The sequence below is a fragment of the Populus alba genome, chromosome 1 (genome assembly GCF_005239225.2).
Source record: "Populus alba chromosome 1, ASM523922v2, whole genome shotgun sequence".
NCBI lineage: Eukaryota > Viridiplantae > Streptophyta > Magnoliopsida > Malpighiales > Salicaceae > Populus > Populus alba.
The window spans coordinates 45,389,912-45,406,765 of NC_133284.1; the positions used below are offsets into that span (position 1 = coordinate 45,389,912).

The window sequence follows — 16,854 nt, forward strand, 5'->3', positions numbered from 1 at the left end:
AACTATGAAGCTAAATTCTCAACCAGCTCAATATGAAGAAAAAAAAAATTGATAAAGATAATTATAGAAAAAAACAAAACAAATCATTAAAAAAAACCCCATATGGAAAAACACTGTTGCAATCCATAGTGTTTTAAAGGAAAAACCTACAAAGCTAAATTTTCAACCAGTTCCATATTAAAAAAAATTAACAAAAACAATTCTGAAAAAAAAATTGAAAAAAAAAGAAGAAGAAGAAGAAGACAATTTTGGGGGAGGGGGGAAAATTGAAAAAAAATGAAAAAAAAAAACATGTGGAAGTTAAAATTGAATTCTCAACCAACTCAATATTAAAAAAAATCGACAAAGATAATTTTGAAAAAAAAACATGTGAAGAAACACTATAGCAGAACATATACAATGTGGAGAAACATTGTAATAATTCATAGTGTTTTTTAAAAAAAACTACAAAGCAAAATCAACAAAGACCATTTTGGAAAACAAAGAAGAAATAAATTCATAAAAAAAAAAAAAAAACATGTAGGGAAACATTGTAGTAATTCATAATGTTTTAAAGAAAAAAACTACAGAATTAAATTTTCAGCCAGTTTAATATTAAAAAATCGACAAAGATAATTTAAAAAAAAACAAAAAAAAATAAAAAAAAATAAAAAAGAAGAAGAAGAGAACCTTGGGGGGGGGGGAACATATAAAACCCAAAAAATGGGGGGGGGGGAATATGGGGGAAAAATAGAAAAATAAACAAACAGAAAAAAAAATAAACAAAACAAAATAAAAATAAAGTCATGTAACGTGGAGAAAGTTACAGTACTTTTTTCGCGCCCTTTAAAGTATTAGTTAATCAGTCAAGTGCTCGTAATTTGTTTTTGGGAGGATTCCATTTCAATTCATAATATTCTAAAATGCACGGGAAAAGTACTTTAGTTTTCACTATATATTATTTTTTTCTTTTTGCTTTTTGCTTTTTTTCCCATCACCACATGCCTTTTTCTTTTCTTTTCTTTTCATTTTTTTCCCTAAAAATATCTTCTTCTTCTTCTTTTTTCATATTTTTATATTTTTTTAAAACAATTATCTTTATCAATTTTATTTTTTTTACTATTAAACTGGTTGAGAATTTAGTTTTATAGTTTTTTTCTTTAAAACATTGTCAATGCTACAGTGTTTCTTCACATAGTTTATGCTTTGATACAGTGTTTTTTCATATGTTTTTTTTCTAAAATTATCTTTTTTGAATTTATTTTTTTAATATTGAGATGGTTAAGAATTTAGTTTTGTAGTTCTTTTCTTTAAAACATTTTGGATTGTTACAGTGTTTTCTCACATGATTTTTATGTTTTTTTTTATGATTTTTTTCAAAATTATTTTTGCTAATTTTATTTTTTTAATATTGATTTAGTTGGGAATTAAAACTATAATTTTCCTCACAAAAATTTTTTTTATGATTTTTTTTATATAATTTTTTTTTAAATTATCTTTGTTACTTCTATTTTTTTAATATTAAGCTGGTTTAGAGTTTTGCTTTGTACTTTTTTTCCTTAAAATATTATAGGTTGTTACAATAATTCCCCATATATTTTTTTTGTTATGAATTTTTTTCAAATTATCTTTGTCAGTTTTATTTTTTTTTAATATTGAGCTGGTTGATAATTACAACTGTATATTTCCTTATGAAACACTATAGATCGCTACAGTGTTTCCTTGTATGTTTTTTTTTTCCCTTTTATTTAATTTTTTTTTTCTAAAATTATTTTTGTAGTTTTTTCTTGAAAATATTTTAGATTGCAACAATATTTCTCTATATAAGGTTTTTTATATGTTTTTTTTTATATATATAAATCCACAACAACACACAAGCATGCTACAAGCCCGTAACAACACGCAAGCAGGCATCTAGTAACATGCAAACATTGTGAATGCATTTTCTTAGAATAATAGAAAAAAAAACGTTAATAAGAAATTAAAAAGTTAATATATGTTATAAATCAAATTTTTATCAGTGTATTTTTATTAAAAAAATATTAAATAAAAAAAATTATATATAAAAACTTTTTAGAAAAAAACAAGCATGCTGATAAAAATATTAAAAAAAATATTTTTGAAAACAAATATTAAAAAAAACGTTAATGAAGCACGCTGCACTTGACATAAATAAATTTAGAAAAAAAAGTTATAAATGTGAAATAAAATTAAGAAGAAAAGTTAGAATTATATTGTTAATATAAATTCATATTTGTGTTTCTTTATTAATGCATTTTTAAAACAAAATATATTTTAAGAAATTGCAAGCAATTAAATTCAATATTTTAAAAAAAATTAATGATTTTAAAAAATAAGTATAAAAAAATATATTTTTAATCAAAACCTCTTTAAATTAAAAGATTTAATGATTAAAAAAAAGACTTTCTTTTACAAATATTTGTATAAGAAGCAATGTTTTTTAAATAAGAACTTATTATAATCTTAATAATAAGTGTTAATAAAAAAAAATTATAATTTTGACATGAATGTATCAAAAAAATAAAATAAAAATGATAATAACAAACTTGAAAAAAATTATATAAAAAAATAGATATTTTATTCATATTTAGAAAATCATGCACATTAAATTTAAATATGATTATTCTAAAATAAATTGTTAATATTATCATAAAATACGCTAATATTATTTTACAATAATGGTATGATTAGATAATTATTTAAACATAATTTAAATAAATTTATTGTAAGATAATCTAATTATAAAATGCAAAAAAAGATTAAAAAAAAAATACAAGGCTAAGTGAGCATGGGCTGTAAGAATGAGGCTACATGTCTGGCCCATATGAAAACCTATGGGCTCTGTACCTAACATGTTAGGCGTACCTAACATTATATAATTTTATCTGTAGATGTTTGGCCTGCACATAAAATAAATTAATGATTAAAAACAATTTTATTTTTATTTTTTATCTGTCAAGCAACTAGGTTTCATCCTCTTTGTCGTCTCGTTCGTTCACCAAACGCCTCCATGGTTATTTCCTTGATCAATAATCCATTCTCATTTAAACAACTATTAATTCTATTTGTGGTGGGCAGTTACTGCAAAACATTCAGTGAACTTGAAATGTGTTTTCAAGTTCAATGAAACCTAGAGACAGAGAAATCTGTGAAATGATGAGATTTGTTTATGAATACGAAGATGATAGTTAGGCCGTCTCTGGACCACCGGTCCACCTTCCTAAATATAGACCAAATTAATATAATGTGAAGAACCGATCCCATTGAATGTGAACTCTTTGGAAGATGAAAATCAAATCCACTTTGAAGGTCCCCCTCAAAGTTTTGTGATTTTCGATAAGATTGCCAGTAGATGCACAGAAACCCACATACATTTCATCAAGAAATACCTTAGAAAGGTCTAGAGGAGCATTAATCAGCGGCCTCACTGTGTGTGTGAGAAGGAGCCATGGTTACGCTCAACTCTTGGAAAGACCAATTAGTCTTGCTTTGATCGTTCTTTGCATAAGACCAATATCCGGCTTCCTTGGCAACCAAAGAAGAGAGTGCGCGTTCATGACATGTTCATCATTAATATCATTGAATTCTTGATTTTGAAACACGTCGAAATCAATGCCAAAAACATGGTTGTTGGGGGTAACCATCATTGGTGCTGTTCTAGAAACCAAGATGCCGTTGTGAAGAGGCACCTTCAGTACCCAGAGAAGGCACGAGAATGAATGCAAAACCATGACCAGGTGGAGAATTGTTGTAAGGGGCGATGGAGAAGGTGAAAGAGGACGAGAATGGCAGGAGCTTTGAGGAGTTCGGGCATCTTGTCGAATCCACCGCCAGAAAATGTGGTGTCTCCGGTGAGGGAATGCGCACCAGATTGTACCTCTGCAGTGCCATAAAGTAACAAGCTCGAAGAGCTGAAACTGCAACTCGACTGCTACTGTAAACTGGAGAAATGAGTTATTTAAGAAGAATAGTAGCACATGGTGGAGCCAGAAGCTTCAAGAACTGGGTTCGTTACTGTCAAGTGCCATCCATCACGGGTCTTGTAATTGCAACTTAGTGCATGCACCACCTTGTTTTGGAAGGATAATAACGCACTCAGCAGATACTCTACGTCTTGGGTATGGTGGATGCAACATTTGTCTTTCCACACCTTGGAATAATTTCACATCAGCCAGATACTCTACATCTTATGGCTAATACAAATGCTCTCCAAGAATGGTCAATGATTTTGAGATTGCAGTGATAGTGGAAACTAAATACATGTGATAAATTGCAGAGGGGAGATTTATCAGTGAGCTATAATCTTGTAGCTAAAATGGCCACTAGCTATCTTTCTAAGAACATATACAAAAACCCCAACCAACGGTTTTTAACTCATATTTCACAGAAGGAAACCACCGATCAAATTACTCTTTTAAGAGTCCCAGCAATACTTCTCATTTGGGGCTTACCTCATCGACCTGAAACAAATAATGAATTGGCTGATATTTGGTAGCTTTCAGCCTGGACTTTTCTAACCCTTGCCTTGTCAAGGCGTGCTCGTCTAACAGCTTCTTGGATCTGGCGATCATGATCCTTCAGCATCTGATCCATGTTCCCCGATGGAACTATCAATGGACCAGAATAGTGGATTTTGTGAGCCTTCGACCCATAGCCAAGCTGGATCCAAATTAACAAGAACCATGAATCAGGAAACACAAAAAAAAAAAAAAAAAAAAGGCTCCACAGAATTCAGGAAACATGAAATTGTAAATCAATCAACTTAGAAAAGACAGTTTATAAACAACTTGCATGATATGATGCAAACCAAGACAAGGCAGCCAAGTAGTTAAAAAATTCACTGAAAGGTTTAGCAAAAAGGCAAAAAAAAAAAAAAAGCAAACAAGGAAAGAAAAGAAAAATTAAGTGTGAAGTGACTTACAAGCACAGGATCTTTACTGTTATTTCTTACACCTTCCTTTTGGAGGGAACCTGCAACACCCTGTGACAGATGCTTTGGATCCTGTTGGGCAAAGGATTCCAAGGTTTCCTTGAAGGATCCTGGAAACCTTGCCATTAGTTTTGGAACTTCTGGTTGTGATAGGCCAGACCTTTCTCTGTGATCTTCAGATAATAAACTCCTCCGCACTGCCTCTAAGCTTGAAATTGTTGACAGGTCAGCCCCCGTGTAAATCTTGGGAGCATCATCAGGGTTTCTGCCAGCCTTTGCCCATGCAGCACGGTGAGACAGTGGCCCAGAATGTGAGGCTCTCTTATGCTGATGACCCTGAGGATCCATGTTTGATTCTGCAGCTTGTGATGGTCTAGGAGGATCAATTGGAAAGCCAGAAGCAACTTCCTCAGGATGGGGATTAAACTTCTCACTCCGGCTCTTGGAATTTGGACGACCATGTCTTTTCTGTAATTAAAGCACAATCCATTGATATAAATTTCATTAGTAAAATCAAATTAAATCAAATGGAGTACCAAAAAATAAAGGGATAAAGGGAATCAACAGTAAAAGAGATAATTCATGAAAATAGAACAGCAAGAAACAATCAATTATTTAGGTAATAATGCTTAAAAGAGGGCTGGAGCAGCTCAAAAGGACAGAAGTCAGAAGAAGTTTGACAAAATAAAAAGTATGACTTGCTGCTTTCAAGGCATAAGGAAGATGGAGAGTGTGAGAGAGAGGACAAAAGAAAGAATCTAGATAAGATTTCGTGTCTCACAAAGTGCCTTTTATACAAAGCTGTTTTCTGTAGTGGAGAATAGCAATTTCCATGTGATCAGAATGGCAAGATGGCACATTACTTTATAATTCATTGTTCTGAGAAGAGTGCAGTAAGAAATGTTCAAAGACTTCATGTTATGACTAGCTTGTTTACTAGTTTCAGCAGTAAGAAGTGTTCTAAGACTTCGTGTTATGACTGGCTTGTTTACTAGTTTCATCTATAACAGAGCTAGCTTTAAAAAAAACTTCCTTTCTCTTCTGACCAATCTTTCAACTCAACAATTCTCTGAACTTCACCACATGGCCTAGCAAGCCTACATACCCATCTCCTAATCACAATCCTTCCCCAACTGTACATACATGCAAAAAAGTTTCCTGAGAAAGCTAAGGTTATCGTAAAGAAATCACCTGTATTGATAAAACTAGCTCAGCATTGGCATCAGGTGCTGGGACAGCTCGAGATTCTCTTTGCCCTCTTCTTTCCATGTCAGGTTTCTGGCCCTTGCTTCCTGCTGCTCCTTGTCTGTTTGTGTGAACAAAAAATGGGATTGTAAGCAAACTACACTACAGTTACAAGTGAAGGATCCATCAGTGATAGAAGTGCATAGGATAGTTTAGTGGATCAGTAAGAAACACACAATAAGCAATATGAGCAAGGGCACTAAGGCAACTGTCACAACCAAAATACAAAATTATAATAGACACTGCATTCATCTGATTCAAATTGATTCCTACTTCAACTATTTTTTCTCTTTTCTCAACTAGTACAATCAAACTTCTATATTTTAACAATGCCATTAACTGTGGCCAACATGCCTAAAAAGAAATCTTTTAAAGCCCTTTTCTGGACCTTTGCCAGCAGCCTTGCAACAAAAGATTAAATGAACAAGTAATAGGAGAAAAAGTTGTTTTCTGTTCTTTTACAATGTTTACCTTCTAGCTTCTTCATCTCGCATTTTTGCATCAAACTCTTTGCTAGGAGGATAATCAGGCAAACTTGAAGGATCACAAGGAAGCGGCTTGGTCGTAAAGAACTTTAAACAAAACTAAACAAGTCAAATACAAATAAACAGAAAGCAAGAGAGAAAATTGTAAAATAGAACTATAAATACTAGAGCCAACCTCAGACAGCCATGAAGATTATACTCATCTTATGATTTATTTATTTGTCAAAAAAAAATAATAAAAAAAAAAAACAAGTTAAATGAACACTTGCTATCAAGTGTTTTGGACCAATATGTTACATTAAATGGATGGTATTTCTCCAAAATTATGTTAAGATTACAAAAAAATTTAGCTGTGCTGCATAAGAAGCTATAATATCAAATAAGGAACTCAAAAATAAAAATATAAGATCAGTTAACAGAGCTACATCAAAAAGGTTGACAAATTGCACAGTGAAAAGAAAACACAAAAAGAACATACACACTCTTGTACAAGATGCAATTTTTTTTTTCAAAGAACATGTTACATAGAAGGAAGCGTAGGGAAATGAAGGACGGTTCTCTTTTAATTGATCACAGAAAAAAGAAGAAATACACAAAAAGAAGAAATAACATATATAAGAAAACATACACAGCAAGAAACCATCACAGAAAAAATAAATATAAAGATCAGTTAACAGAGCTGCATCAAAAAGGTTGACAAATAGCAAGGTGAAAATAAAACACAAAAAGAACATGCACACTCTTGTATAAGATGCAATTTTTTTTTTTTTCCAAAGAGCATGTTCCATAGAAGGAAGCATAGGGGAATGAAGGACAGTTCTGTTTTAATTGATCACAGAAAAAAAAGAAAGCACTCATCAACCACCAACTAAAATTCAAAACTGTTCATGGTTGTCAAAAATTCACAAACTAAATGTGATACACTAAAATATACAAAGTGCATAAAAGAGTGAAATTGTCGGAGTCTTCGAGTGAGATCAAGGGACAGAAAATAAATCCTAAAAGCAACATATCATTCAGCAACAGATCATTGACGAAAACTCAACCCCGTATTGTTGCAGGTTAGCAGTGACAAAATGTGATTAACAGAAACACAATCACCATTGAGAAAACTGGGCTTGGGTGCTTTTGTGAAGAAACAAAGTGGAATGAACAAAGGAGTAGCCGCAAAAGTTTGGTAAAGTTCATTAGTTGTGGAACAATACAATGAAGGGAGATAATAGAGAGATCTGAAACCTAATATATGCAATGAGATGGCTAAAGACCTGTCCAACCTCATTAAGCACAATCTAAACCCCTTATGATACAACTTCAGAGTGGTGTGAATCGCCTGCTATTTTGTCTTTACTGATGGCACCAGATGAACTTGAATGTTTAACAGGATTTACCTCCATCCAATTACATAAACACAGAAACTCTTCCAGTGACTTTTAGATTGCAACAACATTGTATCACATGAGTTGGAAGGAAAACAGACTTCAGTCTCAAAATGTATTTCAGTGACAATAATAACAAAAATCCTAGACAATTATTAGAAAGATCGAATTAAAAATGAAAGAAATGTTAATAAGAGTGATTTACTTATTAGGTAAAAAGAATTGAAATATATGCACTATCATGTGTAGCAATATAGATCTTCTAACTGAAGCCACTATGTATCTCCGAACCAAAAAATACCAAGAACACCCTAAACCACTTTCCAATAACACCAAATCCCCCCACCCCCAAAGGGGAAAAAAAAACACTCACAAAAAGGGAAGGGGAATTTGAGATACATAGTTCATGGATACTTCATACCTCACTCCTCAGAGCAGAAGCTGCAGATCCACGATCTGCAGGATCAATGGCGAGCAGGGTCTCCATAAGTGCTAAAGCTGGTGCTGGGAATTCCTTAAATGTTTCTGCAACACAGCGTCTATAAGGCTGCTGAGGCTTAAAGATAGTCGCATGAGGCAACTTTGATTTTCTCCAATAATCTTCAGAAGGTGAGCCACACAGCTTGAAAATTTTATGCAGCTGCTCCACCTACAAGGCAGAGGCATGCAAATTAATCATCAACATTTTATGTAGCTGCACTGATGTTTTTTATGACACTTATATAGATTATAAGAAAGCAGAAAAGGGATACAGCATCTTGTGATAATTATTCTCTCTTTCAATCTTTTCTTTTTGATAAAACCTTTTTCTTTTTCATATTATAAGATTTTTGCAAAAGGATAAAGAAATTCAGACAAACCAGACTGTGTTAGGTCTTTGCTTGCGGTCTCTTTTTAAATAAACTTTTACAATAGCTTGCAACACTGCTAAAACCTATTCTTACTCGAGTTCCCTTATTTTTACCTTTGACCAAATTTATAGAAAAAATAAGGTACCCTCCAAGGTTAAGGTAAACATCAAGACAATGGTTACCTATGATCAACACCCATGATTTGTCAGAGGTGAGAACTCATAAGGTATTATCACCTAGTGTTTGTGTTAAGTGTCTAAGTAGTGGAAAGTGCATGACTATGTTTCTTGCATTGCCCAACAGCTTGGAATGTGGAGTTGAGTTTCTAAATGCTGAAGAGAATTAGGCACTTCTGTGTAGGGTGGAGAAGATGTTAATGATCCATCTAGTGGGCTTTTTGCTGACGGGATGTAATTCGACAATCTTCAAAGCAATAACTATCTAGAAATTAGCATGGAATAAAATTTGTATCTGGCAATAATTAGTTCAACATTGTACTCGGAATGATGGCCCATGAAAATTAATCTGCATTGCAGTATATTATAACATGAAATAGCAAGCATCTAAGAGAAACACTCTGTTTGGTGGAGAACCCTAAAAGACTCTTTTTTTCCCTCAAGAATAGAAAAGGAGAGCACCTCAGTTCTCCCTGGCATAATAGGCTTGCCAGCATACAATTCTGCAAGTATGCAACCTGTACTCCATAAATCAACAGCTATCCCATAGTAGGTAGCTCCAAGTAGAAGCTCCGGAGGACGGTACCAAAGAGTCACTACTCGGCTTGTCAGTGGCTGAACCTGGGCAGGATCATAAAAACTTGCTAGTCCAAAGTCTGCAATTTTCAAGATACCATTGTTGTCAATTAATAGGTTGGAACCCTTTATATCACGGTGTAGAACACCACGGCTGTGACAGTGATCAAGTCCTCGTAAAAGTTGTTGCATGTAACATTTCACCTGCCAGCATATACGTATTAGACCATAACATCCAAAGCATACAAGCATGAGTCAAATATCAAACCGTTCTACCTTTTAAGATTGACAATTTACACATGGATGATCTTGGAGGATAAGGAGCATGTAAACTAGCAGATGTTAACAATAAAATTTGTACGAATTTCATAGTTAGCAGCTGATAGCCTGTCGCGGCAAAATGCAAACACCCATTGAATTAGAATCTATTAGAACCAAACTGCCAAAATTACCTGGGCTTCTGTAAAATTCAGACCAGGGTGTGAGGCAAGCCCAGCCAAATCATGCTCCATGTACTCAAACACAAGGTACAAGCTGCATGACATTCTTGATGTAACTAGGCCTTCTAACTTTATTACATTAGGATGGTCAAGTCTGCGCAAGATGTGAATTTCCCTGGCCATGAAGCGAACGCTCTCAGGTTCCAGATTATCAAACCTTACTTTCTTCAAAGCAACAATCTTATTTTGATCAAGGTCACGAGCCCTATAAACATTACTGTAGGTTCCCTGGCCAATCTGCATTACAATAGAAATCATCAGATGAGGGAACCAAATCCCAAAAGCAGGTCATTTCAGTTCAAAGAGGACAGCAGCAGATAAAAATAACAGGGCAAACCATTCTACAAGAGCTTGTGGGACCTGAATAGAATGATCTGCAATTATACACAAAAAAGTGCAAATAGAAGTCCATGATATCCAAACAAGAAATGCTCAACAGCAAACCTGGCCCCTTGGCCCTAGCTTAAAGAGTAAGAAAATAGAATGGTCCGGGACGCAGGATACAGATTTGCACATTCAGACCAGCCTATTCATGCAAATCGCTTCATCCTTCAAGACTAGAAGTTTGAAAAAATTCAGCCAAATTAACCAAAACAGAATACCAAAAGCGGGGAGCAGGAAATTCCAGCTACTGAAGTTGTTAACAAGATCCATTTCTTGAATTATGCTGTAAAATTAACAATACATGTTCAACTAAAAGTTAAAAGCTATCTGTCCATATTATAGCAGCTCCCTCACACATCTTTAAACATTATTGTAAAATTTAAGTTTTTTTCTTTAGGTGAGAGGGGCAAGACATGAAACTCGAGATCCTGCCGCCTCTCCCCTGATTTTTATGGATTAGTGCATTTGGGCTAAACTATCTCATCAAAATTGAAAAAGACCTGTTACAAACAGTGTTGATACATAGCACTCATCTTCATGGACCCAACTACAATTCAGATATCACATAAACACAATGCAAGTAGAAGATTATACCACACTTTTAATATTCTGCACTTTGTTTACTGTTCTTCCCCCACCATATTTGTTTCAAAGTTCCCTCCTTCCTCAGCACACTAACACTAATTGACTGGCAGCCTATCAAAATTGGATTCATTTTAGGCCCATTGTATCTATTTTGATGGATAATTATCTAAATGTTATGGGTATTCCACTAACTATAATAAACAGAGCACATTATCAAAGAATGGTGCTTCTCGAATATTCCCCAATACTTAATAGCTCTTAAATTCTCTTAATAGCCTCTTACATTTTCTTAAAGCTCTTGGACTCAAACATGGAGACTTCCTATTTTCTGATATGGCAATCTCTCTAGCCAAATAAAAAAGTCTAACTACAAGAAAATCATTCAAACCTTTAAAGCATCACTAATTCCTACACTGTGATTGCAGAAGGATCTTTCTCTGGTGTAATCAGTATAAGCCATTCAAATTCAAACTCTTTCATATCCATACTGTCTCCAGCATCTCAAAACTCTATGCTTCCCAAGCCTCCAGGCTCTGACAAATAAACTGAACTTCTAGCTAACATTTTTTAGAAGTTATCAGGTTCAAAGAATCCATCATTACTCTTAGCATGTTAAAAATGAGTTATGCAGAGCTCTTATGCATGTTATAAATGAGCCTTCCTAAATGTATTTTTCACCATCTTGCTTATTTATAAATATAAATATAACAAGCATACATACAACACAAATCCCAAGGAAATGTCACTTAATAGCACCAAAAAAAAGTTTCATAATTTTGCTAACTGAATTCAAGCTAAAGCTATAAAATTTGACAACACACCATATCCAATGCGTGCACAAATGAAAATGCTAAAAAATGTAACATTCCAAAAAGGTTCTAATTCTAATTAGCAATCGTCACTTTGTTCATTGCACTATGAACCAAATGAGGTGTCATAAGCATGTTCTTCAACCATTAAGTTTGAATTGCTAAATTTTGAAAATCATAAACAGAATCTTGCTTGCAATGGAGCAGAGCTTACAAAAACACATGTCAACGATGAGCTTAGAGATTAAGCATGTTCTTCAACCATTAAGTTTGAATTGCTAAATTTTGAAAATCATAAACAGAATCTTGCTTGCAATGGAGCAGAGCTTACAAAAACACATGTCAACGATGAGCTTAGAGATTTTTTATGAAGTTACTTTAAAAATGGAAAAAAGGATCATCAGTAATTGGAGGACGTCTTCTAAACAAAAACACATGTCAACGTTGAGCTTAGAGATTTTTTATAAAGTTACTTTAAAAAATGGAAAAAAGGATCATCAGTAATTGCAGGACGTGTTCTAATGATTAAAAATGAGATATAACAACAAAAACAAAACGAAGAAAAGGTTATACCTTGTCCAGCTTCTCAAATGAATCCGCACGCCGTGGCAACCAACCTTTGATTGCCTCTCCAGCCACAGCAGCTAGCCAGGAAGGCCACCCAGCTGCAACCTGCTCCCCTTCAGTGGCTCTCGGTATGCTGCCCATACCTGGGTGGTGAAGAACTGCATGCTCTGACTTGTCCCTCTTCCTATCAACATGCTCACCCCCATGCACTCTAAGAGACCCATTCACTTGCTTATCAATCAACATTGTCCTACCATCATTACTATCATATTGATCTTTCGCTCTATATGCTTCCTCTCTCCTTGAAGACGTAGCCCTTGATACCCTCAAGTCAGACGAGGGCTTACTTGAAAGTCTCTCTCTTGGGCTCTCCTTGCTATCCTCAATTGCAGAGGGTTTACAACACATGCAACCCATTATGCACCTAAACCACCTCCAAAAACACCCTTCTCCTTTAGAATCAATAATTACCCTTCAAAAATCTCATCTTTACACTTCTATCCTCTTCTTCCATTCCCATTTTCACACAACCAAACTATACTTCATCGAAAATAAGCAATTAAACTATATATCTCAAAATCAAGCACCAGAAGAGCATAAGCAATTCTCAAGATTGACACTTTAAAATAACCGAACACTAGAACCACACAATTCTGCACAATAACTTAACTGTGACTCAATGACTGCTCTTTTACTGTGAAACGTCCATTTCCTTATCAAACCCACCGACTCCTAATCCAAAAAAGGAAACCAATTTCCTCAACCTACAACGCTAAAAATGAAAAAACTAACAACAACAACCACCACCTTTACTACAACAACAAATTAAGAATCACAACCTGAAAACTAAATACCTTTAAAATGTCATGCCTAATCTTTTCAGCTATCGAATCAGGTGATTGAAAACCCTCCACCAAACTCACAATTCCACTACAAAACAAACCCTACAAACCCAATAAAAAAATATAGAACCCAAATTACCAAAACAAACAAACAAAATCTAATGAAAGTAAAGAACTGGAAACACTTCAATATAAAGCATGCACCTTGAAAATGGAAACCATAATGGTAATAAACAATATTGGGAAATGAGAATTGAAGGACCTCCTAGAGAAGGAGGAGATCTAGGGAAAGAGAGAGAGAGAGAGAGAGAGTGGAGTGGTGTAGAGAAGATGACAAAAAATGAAAATTGAGAATAAATATGTAATAAAATAAATAAATAAATGTGAAAGTTATTACTATATATTAATATTATTAAATTAATTAATTAATTAATGAGATGGCGCGTAAGAACAGACAGGCTTTTAGAGAAGACTGAGAACTGAAGAGTGAGTGAAGACCCCAATGCGTAAAGACATTCTTGGTTTGTGTCTTCTTCTATTCCCACGCGCTCTTGTTATATTGACACATGTACTATTTTTACTTTTCCTTCGTTTTTCTTTTAAAAAAAAAAACATTATTTATCATAAATAATCTCTATTTAGATTTAAAATTATGATAATGATTATTTTTTAAAATATTTTTTAAATTAAAATATATTAAAATAATATTTTTTTATTTTTAAAAAATTATTTTTAAAATTAACGTATAAAAACGATCAAAAACATATAAAAAATTTAATCTTTAACCAAATAAAATTCATTTTTTTAGAAACATGGGTACAAATGTGTTTCTAAATACTCTTTAAAATAAAAATAAAAACTAAATAGAATAATTTTAAAAAAAGTAAAATATACTTCATTAATTTATTTAACTTGTAGTTTAACCGAATAAAAAAATAAATGTTACTGTATTATTTTCAATAAAAAAAACTGGTGTATATCATTAAATTTTCTCAACATTATATAATATTATGATAACACATAATTATATAATATATGTGTCAAATATACAACATTAATGTTGTTTTATGATTTAAACCCTAGTCAATATTCATAATAAAAACATATCTTATAATGGTATTATAGCTTCACAGGATCCATTTTCATCTATGGTAAAATTATTGTAAATTATTTTAGTAAAATTATTCTTTTACTTTAAATTGAAAAAACTTAAAGTCTTGAAGTTAGGGTTTTTTCTGCTTACCCATTAGTTATTAAAAACCTTATTCGGGGGTATATGTGTTTTTTTAAAAAATATTTATACAGTAAAATATGCTTTTATTTAGAGTCAACAATATTTATAAATATTGACCAAAGGCTTTCTTGATTTTTCTCAAATTTCTTAGCAGTAAAAATATTTTTTTGCTCCTGATATCAAAAATTTATGGAGCAACTGGGTAAAGGTGTTTATGGTTTTTTCATGATCTATATATACTGAAAGCATGTTTTTTACCTTACAAAAGACAAAAAAAAAAAAAAAAAACTTTTTCTCTGAGAGTGTTTTGATATTTTCACATGAGTATTATGTGTAATTAACACATTTATAAGGGTGTTTTGGTATTTTTTTTATATTTTTGTTTCAATTTTTATTCTAAAATTTGTTGATGCGTGTTCCAAACATGTCGAAGAGTAGATGATATTCATGCCATTCAGGTGATGATGATAATTGTGATAGTGATATTTATAATAATAATAATGATGTTGATGATGATGATGATGATAATAATAATAATCATCATCATAATAATAATAATAATAATAATAATAATAGTTTATTATGATAGTTAATGATATTAATAATTGCGGTGATAATGATAATAACAGTAATAATTATTATAATAATGATATTGGTGATGTGGTGGTGATACTAATAGTATTAATGTTATTAATACTAATAGTAATAGTATTGCAATAGTAATAATAATAATTGTGATTGTGATTGTGACAGTGACATTGATAATAATAATAATTATTATAATTATAATAGTAATAAGAATAAAAATGATAAGAATAAAAATAATAGTAATATTAATTGTGATGGTGGTGGTGGTGGTGATAATAATAATAATAATAATAAAAACAACAACAACAACGATGGAATACTAATGGTGATAATTCATCATTCGATATTAGATTTGTTAGGAATTGAGTTTTACTATTTTTCCATGTATGGTATTTTTGGTCCAATAACCTGGGTTACTAGTTTGAAAAGTTTAATTGAAAACTCGTGTCTAGCAAAGATCCAAGATAAGAGATTCCAAGATTCATCTTATTGTCAGGGTTTATAGCATTGCAAAAAATTCTCTATGCTCTTGATAATTTTTTTCTACATTTTTAAAAACATGGTTTGGCTTATGGTGGAGCACAAACAAATAAACAAGTACACTTTATATGTATTGTTGTTTATCGTTGTTTAGAGAGCACTTTTTTTTTTTATCTATTGTTATTGAATTATTTTTAAATTAATATGGATCAAGCACCTTTATTCAAATTTACTAAATTGATGCAACGATCACTTTCTTTATTTGATCAAAATTTCTAAAAACCAACAAATCTTAATATTTAGAAATTTTCCTAAATAAATATATACCAAATGTATTTGTGATTTGAGTATTTTTTAAAACATAGAAATTCACGAAGTCATGAAATCTTCATATTGGATTATGCTTTCCACGAGCTACGATTTTAGACTAGAGAAGTGACCAGCTTCACCACTGGTTAATAAGATTTTCCTACAAAACAAGTCTCATGTCAAAACAAGAGGTCCTTTAATACTTAAGTTAATAAAATACATGAGGGAAATAATGTACATGAAAGTAAAGAATGTAGAAGAGTATATTTGTGAATGTTGGATTGGGTGTTTTGTGTAAACTTGTTGAATGGTTGTTAGTGGTTTCTAAAATTGTTGTCTGGTTGCTTGTGTGTTTCTAAAAGTGTTGGGTAGTTGCTCATGGTTATTGGAAGTGTTGGATAGTTTCTTATGATTACTAGATCAAGACCTAAATATTTTTTCAGGGTAGAGCCAACCAAAATAAACTGAAAAGCAATTTGTTTGGGTTGTAGCCTAAAGGGATTGAAGATAGTTGTTTTGGTTTGCTAGCCTAAACAGGTTATTTAATTATTATTATTTTAAATTTTAACAAATTTATTGTGCCATCATGTGTCCCCCAAGTCTTTAAAAAACATGTTTGGAAGACTTTACCGAAAAAAGTAGGAGATATAAAATAATTATTGTTTTTATACTAGTGACGTTACTTGATTTTGTTAATGTACATGCATGAGAATTCTTTTAATTGATTTTCATCATTTTTGCAAAAAGAAGAGAATTTAATCAATTTCATGTGTTCCTCCTAGAATAAAGAACATTATTACTTAAAAATGTAGAATATTTCATGTGAAAACAACTTTAAAGTATTGTGTAGGGAGATATTAGAGAAGTGGAGATTTCATCAGAGATCTCGCGCAGAGATCTTTATTGGAGACATTGGA

General features: G+C 32.2%; 1 protein-coding gene across 2 annotated transcripts; it reads right to left on the reverse strand.

Annotated features, from left to right (window-relative positions):
• Positions 1 to 4,206: 4,206 nt before the first annotated feature.
• Positions 4,207 to 13,661, reverse strand: LOC118038157 (probable serine/threonine-protein kinase At1g54610). 2 transcript variants are annotated; one of them, XM_035044467.2, is made up of 9 exons: positions 13,531 to 13,661; positions 12,491 to 13,428; positions 10,092 to 10,376; positions 9,526 to 9,843; positions 8,458 to 8,685; positions 6,647 to 6,747; positions 6,122 to 6,236; positions 4,922 to 5,398; positions 4,207 to 4,659 (listed from the first exon to the last, which is right to left on the reverse strand). In XM_035044467.2, the coding sequence occupies exons 2-9, from the start codon at positions 12,899 to 12,901 to the stop codon at positions 4,453 to 4,455; spliced, it is 2,142 nt and encodes a 713-aa protein (XP_034900358.1). In that variant the 5' UTR covers positions 12,902 to 13,428; positions 13,531 to 13,661; the 3' UTR covers positions 4,207 to 4,452. The 2 variants fall into 2 exon arrangements, with proteins under 2 accessions (XP_034900358.1, XP_073268914.1); XM_073412813.1 differs by having other exon boundaries at positions 12,491 to 13,658.
• Between the last annotated feature and the right edge of the window lie 3,193 nt (positions 13,662 to 16,854).